This window comes from Balaenoptera acutorostrata, chromosome 7 (genome assembly GCF_949987535.1).
Source record: "Balaenoptera acutorostrata chromosome 7, mBalAcu1.1, whole genome shotgun sequence".
Lineage (NCBI taxonomy): Eukaryota > Metazoa > Chordata > Mammalia > Artiodactyla > Balaenopteridae > Balaenoptera > Balaenoptera acutorostrata.
The window spans coordinates 57,362,486-57,380,081 of NC_080070.1; the positions used below are offsets into that span (position 1 = coordinate 57,362,486).

The following is a 17,596-nucleotide window of genomic DNA, read 5'->3' on the forward strand; positions in this document are numbered from 1 at the left end:
GGGAAGGTGGATGTAAGATAGGCTGTGTACCTTGATTAGAGCCATGCTAGCAACAATGCACATGGTGCCCTAAAGTACCATGATTTGGGGGAATGCCCAAATCAGTCTTGTGTGTGTTATTTGGGAAAGTTTCCAGGAAGAGGTAATAGAACCAAGTCTTGAGGTGTAAGTTAGAGTTAGCTAGAGACAAAGACGTAGGGCAGACCACCTCCATGCTGAAGAATCAGCGTTCTCAAAGACATGAAACAGTGTGATGTGATTTGGAAACCTTAAGTAGTTTAGTTTTACATGGATCTCAAAGTGATCAGGATAGGATGGTGGTAATGGTGAACAGAGGGAGGCTGTACTTGGCCCATAGAAAGTTTTCCTCAATAAATGCTAATTTTCTTCCTCCCATTAATGATGGAATTTTCAAGAATAAGGAGATGAGAGAGAAGTTAAGAGTGGATTGGCCCAATCCAAAAATGGGCAGAAGACCTAAATAGACATTTCTCCAAAGAAGATATACAGATGGCCTACAGACACATGAAAGAATGCTCAACATCATTAATCATTAGAGAAATGCAAATCAAAACTACCATGAGATATCATCTCACACCGGTCAGAATGGCCATCATCAAAAAATCTAGAAACAATAAATGCTGGAGAGGGTGTGGAGGAAAGGGAACACTCTTGCACTGTTGGTGGGAATGTAAATTGATACAGCCACTATGGATAATAGTATGGAGGTTCCTTAAAAAACTACAAATAGAACTACCATACGACCCAGCAATCCCACTACTGGGCATATACCCTGAGAAAACCATAGGTCAAAAAGAGTCATGTACCAAAATGTTCATTGCAGCTCTATTTACAATAGCCAGGACATGGAAGCAACCTAAATGTCCATCGACAGATGAATGGATAAAGAAGATGTGGCACATATATACAATGGAATATTACTCAGCCATAAAAAGAAATGAAATGGAGGTATTTGTAATGAGGTGGATGGAGTTAGAGTCTGTCATACAGAGTGAAGTAAGTCAGAAAGAGAAAAACAAATACAGTATGCTAACACATATATACGGAATCTAAGGAAAAAAAAAAGGCAATGAAGAACCTAGTGGCAAGACGGGAATAAAGACACAGACCTACTAGAGAATGGACTTGAGGATATGGGGAGGGGGTGGGGTGAGATGTGACAGGGTAAGAGAGTGTCATGGACATATATATACACTACCAAATGTAAAATAGATAGCTAGTGGGAAGCAGCCGCATAGCACAGGGAGATCAGCTCGGTGCTTTGTGACCACCTAGAGGGGTGGGATGGGGAGGGTGGGAGGGAGGGAGATGCAAGAGGGAAGAGAAATGGGAACATATTGTATATGTATAACTGATTCACTTTGTTGTAAAGCAGAAGCTAACACACCATTGTAAGGCAATTATACTTCAGTAAAGATGTTTAAAAAAAAAAAAAAAGAGTGGATTGGGTGGTGGGTGGGATGGTGGAGCTACCAACTAAGACCAGGAGTAGAGAACGATGGGATGCTTAGGAGGAAGAGTGTTGTACAAGGCAAAAAATGATAATTTGGATTGTGCCTTGGCATATTTAGGTGGAAATAGGATTTAGATATATAGGGATTTGAGCTTTAGCCAAGAGTCAGAGATGTCATAGAGATTTGCTATTCATCATAAAAGTGGATCTTACTGAGTTTTTCCTACTTAGAGTTCTTTGAGCATTTTGGATACATAGATTAATGTTTTTCATCACCTTTGGGAAGTTTTCAGCCATTATATCTTCGAATATTCTTTCTGACCCTTTCCTCTCCTTCTGAGTCTCCATTATTCATATGTTAGTATGTTTGTTGCACAGGTCTTTGATGATCTGATCTGATTTTTTTTAAATTCTTTTTTCTTTTTCTCAGACTGGATAATTTCAGTTGAACTATATTGAAGTTTGCTCTGATTCTTCTTCCTCCTCAGATCTCCTGTTAAGCCCCTCTAGTGAATTTTACATTTCAGTTATTTTACTTTTAACTCCAGAATTTCTCTTTGGTTCTTTTATAAATTCTTTCTTTTTTTATATTCCCTATTTGGCGAGGCATTGTTCTTATAATTTTCTTTAGTTTTTTAGACATTATTTCCTTCATTTATTTGACTTTTTAAAAAATAGCTAATTTAAAATCTTTGTCTATTAAGTCCAATATCTATGTTTCCTCAGGGACAGTTTCTACTGACTACTGTTTTTCTTGTGTATGGGCCATACTTTCCTTTTTCTTTGTGTATTTGTAATTTTTAAAAAATTTATTTATTTATTTTTGGCTGCATTGGTCTTCTTTGCTGCAAGTGGGCTTTCTCTAGTTGCAGAGAGCAGGGGCTACTCTTCATTGCAGTGTGCAGGCTTCTCATTGCGGTGGCTTCTCTTGTTGCGTAGCACAGGCTTTAGGCACGCGGGCTTCAGTAGTTGTGGCTCGTGGGCTCTAGAGTGCAGGCTCAGTAGTTGTGGCACACGGGCTTAGTTGCTTCACGGCATTTGGGATCTTCCCGGACCAGGGCTTGAACCCGTGTCCCCTGCATTGGCAGGTGGATTCTTAACCACTGAGCCACCAGGGAAGCACTGTATTTGTAATTTTTTGTTGAAATCTAGATCTTTTGTATAATACAATATAGCAACCGTGGTGCTTGATTTGATTTGAAGATGTTTTTATTTTCATTTTCTGCCTAACAAATCAATACTTGGGCTTTCACTAGAATTTTAGCATTTCAAGTGCAGAGTGTCTTGTTCACCATTTTATCCTCAGTAGCACAGTTCTTAGTACACAATATGCGTTTAATCAGTAGCCATTCAAAGGAATAAGTAAGTGAGCGAACCATAAGGACTTGCATCATGAAAGTGGTTTTTTGTGTTTTTTTTTTTTTTTGGCCGTGCTGGGTCTTCATTGCTGTGCACAGACTTTCTCTAGTTGTGGCGAGTGGGGGCTACTCTTCGTTGCAGTGCACAAGCTTCTCATTGCGGTGGCTTCTCTTTTTGCTGAGCACAGGCTCTAGGCGCACGGGCTTCAGTAGTTGCAGCACGCAGGCTCAGTGGTTGTGGCACACGCGGCCCAGAGTGTGCAGGCTTCAGTAGTTGCAGTGTGTGGGCTCAGTAGTTGCGGCACACAGGCTCTAGAGCACATGGGCTTCAGTAGTTGTGGCACATGGGCTTAGTTGCCCGTGGCATGTGGTATCTTCCCGGACCAGAGATCGAACCGATGTCCCCTGCATTGGCAGGTGGATTCTTAAACACTGGACCACCTGGGAAGTCCCATGAAAGTGTTTTAGATTTAAAAGAGGGCCACATAAGTTAGGAACCACTGATACAGGATTTTAGAATAGGAGTAAGCTTATTTCTGTTCCTGGCATCATTACTACATCAGAGAGGAGGTTGACTTGGAAGTTGGTCTTGAGTGCTGAATAAAATTTCCGTAAGTGTAGATGAGAAAGGAGACAGTGATGGTTCATGTTTGGTTTTTTTTCGGTTTTTGCTTTTTTTGTTTGTTTGGTTGGGTTTTTTTTGTTTTTTGTTTCTGTTAATTTTTTTGAGCTCATTGGACAGGTACTTTATTATCTTTCCCCATTTTGGAGGAATACTTCTCAGACTTCCATGTGTATACAGATCACATGTGGGATCTTTTTAAAATGTAGATTCTGATTCAGCAGGTCTGGGTGGGGCCCATGGATCAGCTTTTTTTTTTTTTTAATGTTTTTAAATTGAAGTATAGTTGATTTACAATGTTGTGTTAGTTTCTGATGTATAACAAAGTGATTCAGTTATAAGTATATATACATATACTTATGTATATATATGCATCCATATATATGTATATATACTTATTCAGATTCTTTTCCATTATGGTTTATTACAAGATATAGAATATAGTTCCATGTGCTATACAGTAGGATCTTGTTGTTTATCTATTTTATATATAGTAGATTGTATCTGCTAATCCCAAAGTTCTAATTTGTCACTCCCTGCCTTTCCTCTTTGGTAACCATAAGTTTGTTTTCTACGTCTATGAGTTTGTTTCTGTTTTGTAAATAAGTTCATTTGTGTCATTTTTTTGATTCCACATGTAAGTTATATCATATGATGTTTGTCTTTCTCTGTTTGACTTACTTCACTTACTATGATAATCTCTAAGTCCATGCATGTTGCTGCATATGGCATTATTTCTTTTTTTATGGCTGAGTAGTATTCCATTATATATATATATATATATATATATATATATATATCTCATATATTCTTTATCCATTCGTCGGTCGATGGACACTTAGGTTGTTTCCGTGTCTTAGCTATTGTAAATAGTACTGCTATGAACATTGGGGTGCATGTATCTTTTCCAATTAGAGTTTTCTCCAGATATATGTCCAGGAGTGGAATTGCTGGATCATATGGTAATCATATGAGTATTATGTTGGCTGTGAGTTTGTGATAAATAACTTTTATTATGTTGAGATATGTTCTCTCTATACCAACTTTAGTAAGAGTTTTTATCATGAATGGATATTTCACAAAAATAAACTGAAAATGGATTAAAGACCTAAATATAAGACCGGATACTATAAAACTCTTAGAGGAAAACATAGGCAGAACACTCTTTGGCATAAATTGCAGCAATATCTTTTTCGATCTGTCTCCTAGAGTAATGGAAATAAAAAGAAAAATAAACACCTAGTTAAACCCAAAAGCTTTTGCACAGCAAAGGAAACCATAAACAAAACGAAAAGACAACGCACAGAATAGGAGAAAATATTTGCAAGTGATGTGACTGACAGTGGATTAATCTCCAAAACTTACAAACAGCTCATATGGCTTAATATCAAAAAAAAAACAACCCAATCAAAAAATGGGCAGAAGACCTATATAGACATTTCACCAAAGAAGATATACAGATGGCCAAGAGGCACATGAAAAGATGCTCAACATCGCTAATTATTAGAGAAATGCAAATCAAAACTACAGTGAGATACCACCTCACACCAGTCAGAATGGCCATCATCACAAAGTCTACAAACAATAAATGCTGGAGAGGGTGTGGAGAAAAGGGAACCCTCCTATACTGGTGGGAATATAAATTGGTACAGCCACTATGAAGAACAGTATGGAGGTTCCTTAAAAAACTAAAAATAGAGCTAACATATGATCCAGTAATCCCACTCCTGAGCATATATCTGGAGAAAACCATGGTTCAAAAGGATACATGCACCCCAGTGTTCATTGCAGCGCTGTTTACAATAGCTAAGACATGGAAACAGTCTGTCCATTGACAGCTGAATGGATAAAGAAGATGTGGTACATATATACAATGGAATATTACTCAGCCATTAAGAAGAATGATGGATGGACCTAGAGTCTTTAATGCAGAGTGAAGTAAGTCAGAGAAAGACAAATATCATATAATATTGTTTATATGTGGAATCTAAAAAAATGATACAAATGAACTTACTTACAAAACAGAAACAGACTCACAGACTTAGAGAATGAATTTATGGTTACCAGGGGGAAGGATGGGGGGAGGGATAGATTGGGAGTTTGAGATTAACATGTACACACTGCTGTATTTAAAATAGATAACCCTATTAGAATTTTTTAATGTTTCTTTATGTGTATACACAGGATAATTTTATAGATGTAAATATTATGTTTAATTGTATTCAATAACATGAACACAAAAGTGGAATGATAATAAAATAAAATAGATAACCAACAAGCACCTACTGTATAGCACAGCGAATTCTGCTTAGTAGTCTGTAATAACCTAAATGGGAAAAGAACTTGAAAAAGAATAGATACATGTGTATGTATAACTGAATCACTTTGCTGTACACCTGAAACTAACACAACATTGTTAATCAACTATACTCCAATATAAAATAAAATTTTTTTAAATTTTTAAAAAAGAATGGATGTTGAATTTTATCAAATGCTTTTTCTGCATCAATTGAGATGATCATGTGGTTTTTGTCTTTTCTTCTGTTGATGTGGTGTATCACATTGATTGATTTGCATATGTTGAACCATCCTTGTGAACCTCAGATGAATCCAGCTTAATCATGGTGTATGATCCTTTTTAATGTGTTTGTGGATTTGGTTTGCTAATATTTTGTGGAGGATTTTCTCATCTATATTCATCAAAGATATTGTATTGTAATTTTCTTTTTTTGTGGTATCTTTGTCTGGTTTGGGTATCAAGGTGATAGTGGCTTCATACAATGACTGGGAGTTTTCCCTCCCCTTTAATCTTTTGGAAGAATTTGAGCAGGATTGATATAAGTTCTTCTTTGTATGTTTAGGAATCCCCCAGTGAAGCCATCCAGTTCTGGACTTTTGTTTGAAGGGCGTTTTTTAAAATTACAGATTCTGTTTCACTTCTAGTGATCAGTCTGTTCAAATTCTCTATTTCTTCTTGATTCAGTTTTGGTGGGCTGTATGTTTCTAGAAACTGGTCCATTTATTCTAGGTTGTCCAATTTGTTGGCACATAATTGTTCATAGTATTCTCTTATGTATTTTTGTATTTCTGTCGTATCAGTTGTTATTTCTCCTCTTTCATTTCTTTTTTTTTTTTAAACATCTTTATTGAAGTATAATTGCTTTACAATGGTGTGTTAGTTTCTGCTTTATAACAAAGTGAATCAGTTATACATATACATATGTTCCCATATCTCTTCCCTCTCCTCTTTCATTTCTTATTTTATTTTGGTCCTCTTTTCTTCTTGGTGATCCCTGCCAGAGGTTTGTTGATTTTGTCCTTTCAAAACACCAGCTCTTGGTTTTAGTGATTATTTCTATTGTTTTTTAAATCTCTGTTTTATTTATTTCCTCTCTGAGCTTTATTATTTCCTTCCTTCTGCTGACTTTAGGTTTTGCTTTTTCTTCTTCTAATTCTTTTAGGTGGTAGGTTAGGTTGTTTATTTGAGAAATTTCTTGTTTTTTGAGCAAGTCCTGTGTCACTATGAACTTCCCTCTTAGGACTGCTTTTGCTGCATTTCATAGCTTTTGTATGGTTGTGTTTTCATTGTCATTTGTCTCAAGGTATTTTTAAAATTTCATTGTTGAGCCATTAGTTTTTTAGTAGCATATTGTTTAGTCTCCCTGTAATCATTTTTTCTCATTTTTCTCTCTGCAGTTGATTTCTAGCTTCATGCTGTTGTGATCAAAAAAGATACTTGAAAAAAAAAAAAAGATACTTGAAATAATTTCTGTCCTTTTAAATTTGTTTAGGCTTGCCATTTGTCCTAGTATGTGGTCTACCCCAGAGAATATTCCATGTGCGCTTGAAAAGAATGTAGTCTATTTTGGGGGGATGTAATGTCCTGAAAATATCAATTAAGTCTAACTGTTCTATTGTGTCATTTACAATCTCTGTTGCCTTATTTTCTGTCTGGAAGATCTGTCCATTGATGTCAGAGGGGTGTTAAAGTCTCCTATTATTATTATATTTCCATCAGTTTCTCCCTTTATGTCCATTAGTATTTGTTTTATGTAGGTGCTTCTGTATTGGATTCATATATGGTTCATATTTGTTGAGTGAAAAAATGAAATATCTGGGTCTCTTTTCTCACTTGTAAAATTAGATTCTTAGATTTGATGAGAGCATGTGAACAGTGAAAGCAGTGAAAATTTAGGTTTCCTCTTTGACTCTTCCTAGTACTTCTAAGCTGAGGGAAGCTTAGTAAAGCCACTCACTTCATACCCAAATCCCAGGGATGTAAGGATGAAGCAAGAATGTCTTTGAAAGTTTTTTGTAAGCTGCAACAGTGTTAATAACAACAGAGGTTGGTAATTTTCTTCAAGTTGTTGCTAATTTTTTAGCACCAAAATTTGATGATTCTTCATTTTAAAGAAATTGAACTTTTTGGAGTAACAATTTAGGACTTTATTTTATTTAAAAGAGATGTAAGCATTAGAGGGATGATATCTTTTATGGTGCTTTTGTCTTACAAATGATTTGTAGTGTATAAAAGACCCTGTGTGAAAGTACTTCTTGATACTTTTATATTTAGAAAACTGCCTAGTGATAAATTTTAGATGTGTTATTTAACCATTGTGATTCATAATCAGAGTGGAATTTTTAAAGAATTTAATAATTTTTTACCTGTTTTTTAGTAAAATTTTTTGAGTTTTCTGTCATAAGTTACCAATAGTAATGGGCTAATAAAGTACAATATTTGGAGAGGGGATGCAGTAGAAAGGCTTTAATATAATCAGTTTTTACTTTCTGTTTTAGCCGGAAAGTGAAATTTCAACCACGGCAGATGATTATAGTTCAGAGGTAAGGATAAGTAACACTGTGATTGACATTTCATATTTTTTTGAAGTTATTGTTGATTATTAGTACTTTATTACTTGCAACTCACATGCTTTATGTTTTTATAAATATATAGCACAGTATGATGTAATGTAAATGACCTAGAAAACCTGAAGTTTATATTTTTCTGATATATCTTTTTTTCAGATTATTAACTAAAGTCTTAAATCTCTTTGAATAAGTTGGTCCTTAATTAGATTGAGGCCTTGTTTTAGTTTCTAGGAGAGTGTTTGAAATTGGGTTTCTAGGATACATGATATAAGGTATCCATATTTAACACAGTAAACATTTCATATTATAGGGTATTTTATTTTGCATAATGCTTTTTACAGCTGCTTGAATTCTAGTTAATTATATAAATTCATTTATTGAAATTAATATTGCAGTAGTGATTTTTAATTTAGGTGATAAAAGCTAACGTGGGCATTGGACACTTTAGGAAATACCTTCTTTATGTGTTAATAAATGTATGTCATTTTATCTTTTTCTTATTCTTTTAGATATGATTGTCATTTTTTTTGGTCTAATATTTGAGGACATGGAAAACTTTCTTACTTTGAATGGTTCAACAACTCAGTGTATTCTATGTTTTGATTTATTATAGGTGTCTAATAGGAAAGAAAAAAAACTTCATGTACTTAAATGAACTTATTACTGTTTCGGATTGCTGATGGGAGTGAAAACTTTTACACTTCAAAAGTTTAATGTGTTTAAAAGCTGGGAATATACTTATTAGTGATCTGGTCAGGGAAATAATTAACCAATGTTAAATAAATAAATTAGTGCCCAGTTTAGGCTACATAAATTTGCCTTTATGGGAAGTATCTCAGTTTAAAATTACAGCTTGCAATTCAGAGAATCTGCCCTTGTGACTTTAAATTGGGGGCTTAGATATGAAAACATTGCTTTTCTCTTCCATAATACCTTAATTCTTAGAGCTTGTCTTTCTTGATTGAAGTTTAAGATGGTTTGGCGCTTGAACTACTGGTGATTTTTGGGCAGCCCAGGATTCCACAAAGGGCATTTTGTTTTTTCTTTATACCAAAGTGAATTTTTTTTATAATCCAAGTGGCTACAGATCAGACCATCTAATACATGCCTGTGAAATTTGGTTAAAATGTATATTTTAAATTTTTATTGTGATACCTAGTAAATATGATGTGTTTCAAAATGAGGTACAAATAATTTTAAATATAAGTCCTACAGATAAAAGTTAAAGCATGTTGTCCAGGGCTTCCCTGGTGGTTCAGTGGTTAAGAAGCTGTCCTGACAATGCACACGGGTTCAAGCCCAGGTCTAGGAAGATCCCACGTGTCGTGGAGCAACTAAGCCCATGCGCCACAACTACTGAGCCTGTGCCCTAGAGCCCACGAGCCACAACTACTGAGCCCGCATGCCACAACTGCTGAAGCCCGCGTGCCTAGAGCCCATACTGTGCCACAAAGAGAAGCCACCGCAATGAGAAGCCCACATGCTGCAGCTAGAGAAAGCCTGCGCACAGCAGTGAAGACCCAATGCAGCCAAAAATAAATAAATAAATAAATAAAATTTTTTTTTAAAAAGAGTAATATGAATTTTAAAAAAAACAAAAAAACATGTTGTCCATGATTCAACAATAAGAAATATATTTTACATATATATGTGTACATAATTTTATATATTTACATATGTATTACATATATGTATATAGTTGTATACATGAATAATTGTGCACGTGAGTAATATATACATATTCATACATACATATTTTTTTAAACCAAACTTTCAGGAAAAGATACTTTACTATGTGACCAGTCCTCTGATACTTTTTCTTTCTAACACTGGTCACAAAAACTCAATTGATTAGCTGATGTATAAGTTGAAAAAATTAGTGATTTAGAAGGTTATGTTGAAAGATGATTATGAATAATCTATGACAGATTTGACCAGATTTGAATCATACTCCTTGTAATATTATCCATTTTGGGCCTAGATTCATAATGGATTATACTTTGAGAAATTTACATATTTTACTATGTGTATAGAAAATAGTATAGAATTGATAGTCTGTGAAATATTTGATGATGTCTCATCAAGATTGCTAAAATGGGTACTGCTTCAATCCATGATACTCTGGACTAGTTTTGGGTCTTTAGCTACTTGATTTAATGACATTGGACTGGTTTGACTGAGCTAGAATTTCAGGGGACTTCTAAGCCATAGTCTTAGGAGGCAGAAAAATCTTCAGTAGGTCAAATTTATAAACCAAAGAATACACAACATGGTAAATCAACTATATTTCAATAAAAATAAAAAATAAAACAAGGAGTAAATCTCACACTGTAATACTCTTCATATTAGAACTCTTAAGGGACCTCTAAAATGAAATTCCTTTCTAGGCAACACATATAACTTCACTACAAATAACAGATTTGTGAAGTATGACAGTCTTGGCTGCTCTGGTTTGCATTTGAATAGTCTTAAAATTTCAAAATTACATGGTTTTAATCATAAGACACATAATTATCTTGTATTTTGTCTAAATATCACTGTCATTTTTCTGGTCCATAGGGAAATAAGGTGATGTAAAAGAGAAGGGGCTTTGGAGCCAGAAAGTCCTATTTTCAAATTTCAGCTTCTTCGCCTCTGAGCAGGATGAATTTGGACACATCACTTAAACTCTGAAATACAGTTTCCTTACCTGTAAAATGGGGGAAATAATATCTATATCACAGGGTAGTTTTGAGGGTTATTTGGTAATTTTAGTATGATGTTTGATGTATAAAAAACAATCAGCAAAGCTTGTGTTTTTTTTTTACTGTGCTTCACTAGATGTATGCTTTTCTTCACACTAAGTTTATATGAAACAAATGAGTGATGTGAATTCTTTTAACAATTTATTCTCAGAAGGATTTCAGATTCTGATTCTATGTTTAATTAGCAATTAGTTTAGAAATTTTATTTTGATAGATATGGTATGTGCTTAATGTTCTTGACTTCTGTGGCTAGTATATCCCTTGGATTAAAAAATGGATTCAGGTCTAGAAAGGATTAGTCAGATAATTTTATCCTGTTATCTCCCTAAGATCTGTTCTGTATAAAAATATATCCAATTATGTATACTAGAGAAATCAGACTAAATAAAAAATACCCTTCTTATGAATTAATTTAAATTATACATAATCTTTTCAGTTCTTGGTGAAGGGACATTTCATATCTAGAATACCATATTTACATAAAATATTTTTATTGATACCCTTAGAGCAGGGTTATTTGGGGAAAGTTGGAAATGCTACAGGCAACATACAGGGATAAGACAAGTAAATAAATATGCTTTGCTATGTATAGAAAGATGAAATGATAGTAGGGCATACAGTCTTTTTATGGACTTCAACTGATTATTCAGAACTTCTTAACAAGTCACTTACAGGACTCACGACATTTATGAAGTGACTGGCTGGAGTTGGAGACATAGCCTATAGCCAGCCATTAAGTAACGTAAACTTAGCTTTTCAACTTTGACTTGGGTTTCTTTCTTTCTTTTTTTTAACTTCACCTTATTTTCATTTTCTCCCTCCCTGTCTCAGCTTATATATTGAAGGTGTACAACATGGTGCTTGATACTTAACTTTGACTTTGAATGAATGATCTTAACCTCATTAGTTTCTTGGTTCTAATTCCAGGAGTCAGCTAGGCACAGTGAACTCCTATAATTTTTATGAACTATTAGATTCTTCTTATTTTTTTATTAAAACGTCCATTATTAATATTTTTGTACACACTGCCAAATTAAGTATAATAAGGATAAGGTGTTAATCATAAATAAAGAGTGAGTTGTTCTTCTGTGATTTTGAACTGATGTCCACTGAAAGGAAAAGTTTCTGTGTGAAGAACATTTTATGATTATAAAATAAGAGTCATCTTTCCTCTGATTCTTTCTGAATAGCAGTATTTTTAGGAGATGATACTTACTCTACAGAACATTTTAAAATTTAGAATGTACCTTATTTGTACTTTCCCAAATCTTCAAGTTGTCTACACAGATTGAGTAAATTATGAATTCAAAAAGACTCTATTAGTATAGCCTAAAGGTTAAATAACTTTGAAGAATGCCACAGTAAAGAACAACATTAAGAAAAGTTAAGCTTTCTTCAGTTGGAGAGGTCTGTTCATCTAATCTTCATGTTTCAAGCTGTTAATGTGCCTTCATATTATGGTTTACCAAGTATTGTGTTAAAACGCTAGTGTAAGAAGATGAGATAAATGCTCTGCCTGTTAGGTATCAGTGAAGCGATTATCTAGATTAAAAAATATCATTTATTGCTAACTATTAATGATCCTAATATTCTGTTGAGTGTTTCTTTTCTAACTTTGAAATATAGTTTAGTTCTGGTGTATAATCTCTTATTACCTATTTACATGATATTAAATTTTTAAGAACTATTAATATTGACAAGATTTTAATATTTATTATAATAACATAATTAAGTTTTGAAAACAGTCATGTAGTATTTTAAGAAGCCAATACATATGACTTGCTCAAGTGTAAAATGTGCTCAATTTAGAGAAAAGTTAAGCTGAATGTTGGCTATTTAATGTGTTAGATTCAATTATTATAAATAGATAAATAATTTATGTAAGTGATATCATCACCACTTAAAGGAATATCCTTTGCTTAATATGATATTTGAAAATATTCATAAAATCCATTTCATTATACTGTTACCCTAAAGGAAAAGTTTAGTAGATGTTTATCAAAGTGCTTCATTTCAAAATCAAGAAAAGCTAATTGAAATTTAGAATTTAATTTGAAAGTTATTGCAAGTGACTTTATTAATAATCTTAATAGAGTTAGTATTGCTGTGTTCTGATAGTTTTCACAAATTCTAGTAATGTGTTGCCATAAAGGTGAAATTTTTTTTTAACTTTAAGCTTTGTTTTTTGAAATTATCCTCAGGAAAAAAAGAAGGAATCAAACTCTGGAAAGAACTCTTAATTAGGATCTTCACTTTTTCAAGTGTTGTGATCCATATCAACCTAATCCTGATTCTAAGATATTCTGTTCTATGTAATTGAACAGTAAAAACTTCATTATCTTGGATTCTGTTAACATAGAATTGTGAGAAATTAAATGTAAACAGGAATGAAGTTCACTTGTTTGCTGTTAGGGGGAAGGAAGGTATTATTGAGTAGATTAATTGATCTGAAATTAATCTCCCACCAAGTCAACCCCAGAGACATATTCTGCCAACCTCCTGCGTCCTACCACAAAATGTCTATGATAGAGACATCTGTATTCTGGAAAATCTCCACATCTGTCAGGGTTGGCATGGCTATCATAGTACCCTCAGGGGAAGGGTCTTGGGGGAGTTTTCCTCAGCTCTTGACATCTCCTCCTACTTCTTCACCTGCTTGCCAACCTTCAGTAGATGTACATCAGTAAACAGTTTTACTTTAAAATGAATAGGGCTTAATCAAAAAACAATTATTTAAATGATTTTAAGGCAGTGTTTTGTAGAGGAGGATCTTGTAACTAGAGGTTTATAGTTATTCTTCTGAAGACAAAAGAGAAACTGCACTTAGTCAGAACCTTAATTCACTTAAATGAAAATGTATAGCACAGTGTCTTTTGCATTGTAAGCACTCAAATGTATGAGGAATTCTTTGGCATTTGAAATGGTCATAATGTCTTTTAGGTGTTTAAATTTAATCACTATATCTGTTTTTGCCAATGAGGTATTTTCCTTAGGCATAAAAAAGCATGAATACAGTTAGCACAAATATAATTGTTAGCTTTAAATAAAATTCTAAAACCATAATATTTCAGGAAATTGTTTTTATACAGGTAAATGGTTGCAGTTTTGTGGCGAGAACAGGAAAGCCTACAAATTTATTAAGGGTACAGTATTTAAAACTACTCATTGTACTAATGTTTTATTCTATTTAAAACCATTTGGTTACTAACAAAGCTTTTTCCTGCATGTACTTCTTTCAATGTGTGATTTCTAAATGCTTTTAAAGTGTAACAAAACAAAATATCCACCTTTTGTTATAAAACTCAATTGTAACAGAATTTGCAGCTATCTTGTTTTTGCTCTTGAGGTATATATATATCACATTAGCAACAAAGTAGGTTGTCATGCCAGTAAACTCCCAGGTGATGAGTGATGTTTTAAATTAGACTTTGCTGTAGGATTCAGATTTTGAATCCCTTTTCCTGAGGGAATGTTGCTAGTACTGAATTATTAAAGATCTGGATTGGTTTAGGAAGAAGAATTTGGTGTTGATGATTCTTATTCTGAACATGGAGCACAGTACAATCAGACCCACCTAGAGATGATGGAAAATGAATTGGCTGGGAAACAACATGAGATTGAAGAGCTAAACAGAGAACTAGAAGAAATGAGGGCCACCTGTGGGACTGAAGGACTGAAGCAGGTGTGTTTACCTTTTGTGGCTCTTGGTTTGTTACAAAACAAAAATAGGAAATTTGAATGCTAGTATAGGTACATTCTTTAAAGATGGGTTTTTTAAATGGTAACTTAAAGTCACCTCATAATATTTGTCCTTATACATGTCATAAACAACATCGCTTAAAACTAGTCCATTAACAGGGCTAATATAATGAGATCTTTTTTTAACTTTATGAGATAGCTAGACTGACATCACTTCAGTAGGGATAGATGTTTTTGTAAGCAGCCTGAGAGAAAATTATGTTGCATACCACATCAGTCAATATTGACTTAAACTCATTAAAAATGTCAGCCAATCTTTGTAAGTAACTTCTTGTGGTTAAAATAACATCTGTTGTTTGTGGCAGTCATTTATGAAGACAAGGTGAAATAAGACATTGATGAGGATGACAGAATATATTTGTTTCATCTTCTTTAGAAACAAGGCTTAAACATGCCTATGATGGTAATGCCTACAAACATTGGAGCATCCCTAAATATAAAGACACTTGTCCTTCTAGAAGTAGATATATGGATAAGTCAAATCTAATGTATTTTGTTCCCTAGTTCAGATGGTTTTTTAAAAGTTGATTTGGAAGTAAAACTAATTCCCGCAAGATAATAGCTTTCAAATATGCTTACAAATTGTGATAATTCTGCCAATGCATTTTGAATATCATATTTTTGAAGAAGTTAGCTGTACTAATATTTAATTTTGTTAAAAAAATTAAATATAGCACGTTTAATTTTCACTGATTTTTTTAGTTGCAAGAATTTGAAGCTGCCATTAAACAGAGAGATGGCATCATAACCCAACTCACTGCTAATTTACAACAAGCGAGAAGAGAAAAGGATGAGACAATGAGAGAATTTTTAGAGCTGACAGAACAGAGTCAAAAATTACAGATTCAATTCCAGCATGTAAGTATTACTAATAGAACAAAATTTATTAAATTTTTAAGAATGAATTTTTAAAATTTTTCTTATATTTTCCAGAGCAAATAAATATTTATTTAAAAGCCATTTGCTTATTATGTATTATTTTGAAAAAACTAGTAAATACTTGTTATGTTAACCAGGAATTTAATTCATACTTCTTGAGTGGTTTTGTGCTATTATTTTCTTTGTACTTCTTCCTCATCTGTATTTTAAAATCTTATAAGTCCGATAAGGTGGATTTTTGCAGAAATTAACCTGTAGTTACATCCAACCTTTGTCAACCCTGGTATGATTTTATTTTAGTTGGGTTCTGAAATGGTAACTAGACCGAATATATTCCACTTACCTTTAATTAGAGCCATAGGAATCTGATTGTATTAATTAAGGTTTCTGTTGACGAGTAACAGAAAATAATTTTAGATAAGGGAGGAATTTATCAGCTTAGGTAATGTACTCATACTCATCTGATCAGCTATGGCAGCATGTTTGCTGGGGTCTCAAGTGAATCCAGTACAGTACCCAGAGAGCAACTATGAGCCGAGTAACACCCCCCAAAGGATGTCTGTTCCTTAGTGTACTCACTTAAGAATTTAATACTTTGGGGTTTCTTTCTATTTTCAAGTTACAGGCTAGTGAAACTCTGAGAAACAGCACTCATAGTAGCACAGCTGCAGATTTACTACAAGCCAAACAACAGATCCTCACTCATCAGCAACAGCTGGAAGAACAAGACCATCTGTTAGAAGATTATCACAAAAAGAAAGAAGACTTCAAAATGCAAATTAGTTTCTTGCAAGAGAAAATTAGAGCATATGAAATGGTATGTTTAAGGAAGTCAACCAATGTGCAGCAGCTTTACAATTAACTTTAAAGTTTTTTATCCTGGTGTTTATCTTTTTGTTACACACATGAATCAGAAAGTTTCATAATTAAGAAAAGTTCTTTAAGCATGTAAGATAATTTATTTCAAAAGCAATTGGGAGTCTTCCAGTAATAGGTTTTAAGATTATACTCATTGGGACTTCCCTGGTGGTCCAGTGGGTAAGAATCCACGCTCCCAATGCAGGCGGCCCACGTTCGATCTAGGTCCCACATGCATGCCGCAACTGAGAGCCCACATGCCGCAGCTAAACATGCCGCAACGAAGATCTCGAGTGCCGCAACTAAGACTTGGCGCAGGCTAAGTAAATAAATAAATATTTGGGGGGGGAGGATAATACTCATTACTGAGTTCTTTGAAAGTGATCGGCTTATGTTAAATTGAGTTCTCCGGAGAATCTACATTTATAACCAGAACTTCTATCCTTTTTTTCTTTTACATCTAGAGATGCTTCTACTCATTTTAGCCATGGTTATGAAATTCTGAAAATATTTTTATGGCAAAATGAAGTTTCATGGATTTTAATTAGAAAAAAATACAGATTCTCTTTATTCATGGTAGTTATGTGTTATAAAGTTGCCTGGAACACTTATTCAATGCTCCCAGGGGATATATATACACATACATACATGCACACACACATACATATCATATAGATTTTTTTTTTGCTCTTTCCACTGTATTTTATTTTTTAATTTTATTGAAGTATATTTGATTTACAGTGTTGTGCATATCATATAGATTATAATATTAAATCCTAAGAAAACATCCTGGTAGATTATATTTTGTTTAATTTTCAAAAGAGAAATGAGGGTTAGAAGTGTTAACTGACTTGCCTAAGGGTGCCTTCCCCCCGAGTAGTTGCCAGAATCGGGATTCCAACCCTATTGGACTGACCCAGAGCCAGAATTTCTTGCAGTACGCTCTGCTACCCCCTACCATCTCCATTCTCATGGTCTCCATCCTTGTCCTCTCCATATGAGAACTTAAACAAAAAAGCAGTGTGCTCACCTT

General features: G+C 33.9%; 1 protein-coding gene across 14 annotated transcripts in view; it reads left to right on the forward strand.

The window, feature by feature from the left end:
- The window catches only part of AKAP9 (A-kinase anchoring protein 9), a 153,911-nt gene that overhangs the window by 20,521 nt on the left and 115,794 nt on the right, over positions 1–17,596 (forward strand). For 13 of the 14 annotated variants that reach the window (XM_057549560.1, XM_057549558.1, XM_057549563.1 and 10 more), the window contains exons 3-7: positions 8,252–8,296; positions 14,157–14,210; positions 14,579–14,749; positions 15,529–15,684; positions 16,325–16,522. In XM_057549560.1, the coding sequence (XP_057405543.1) occupies positions 8,252–8,296; positions 14,157–14,210; positions 14,579–14,749; positions 15,529–15,684; positions 16,325–16,522 (624 nt within the window). The remainder of the gene's footprint in view (positions 1–8,251; positions 8,297–14,156; positions 14,211–14,578; positions 14,750–15,528; positions 15,685–16,324; positions 16,523–17,596) is intronic. The other variant, XM_057549566.1, reaches the window with a different exon arrangement.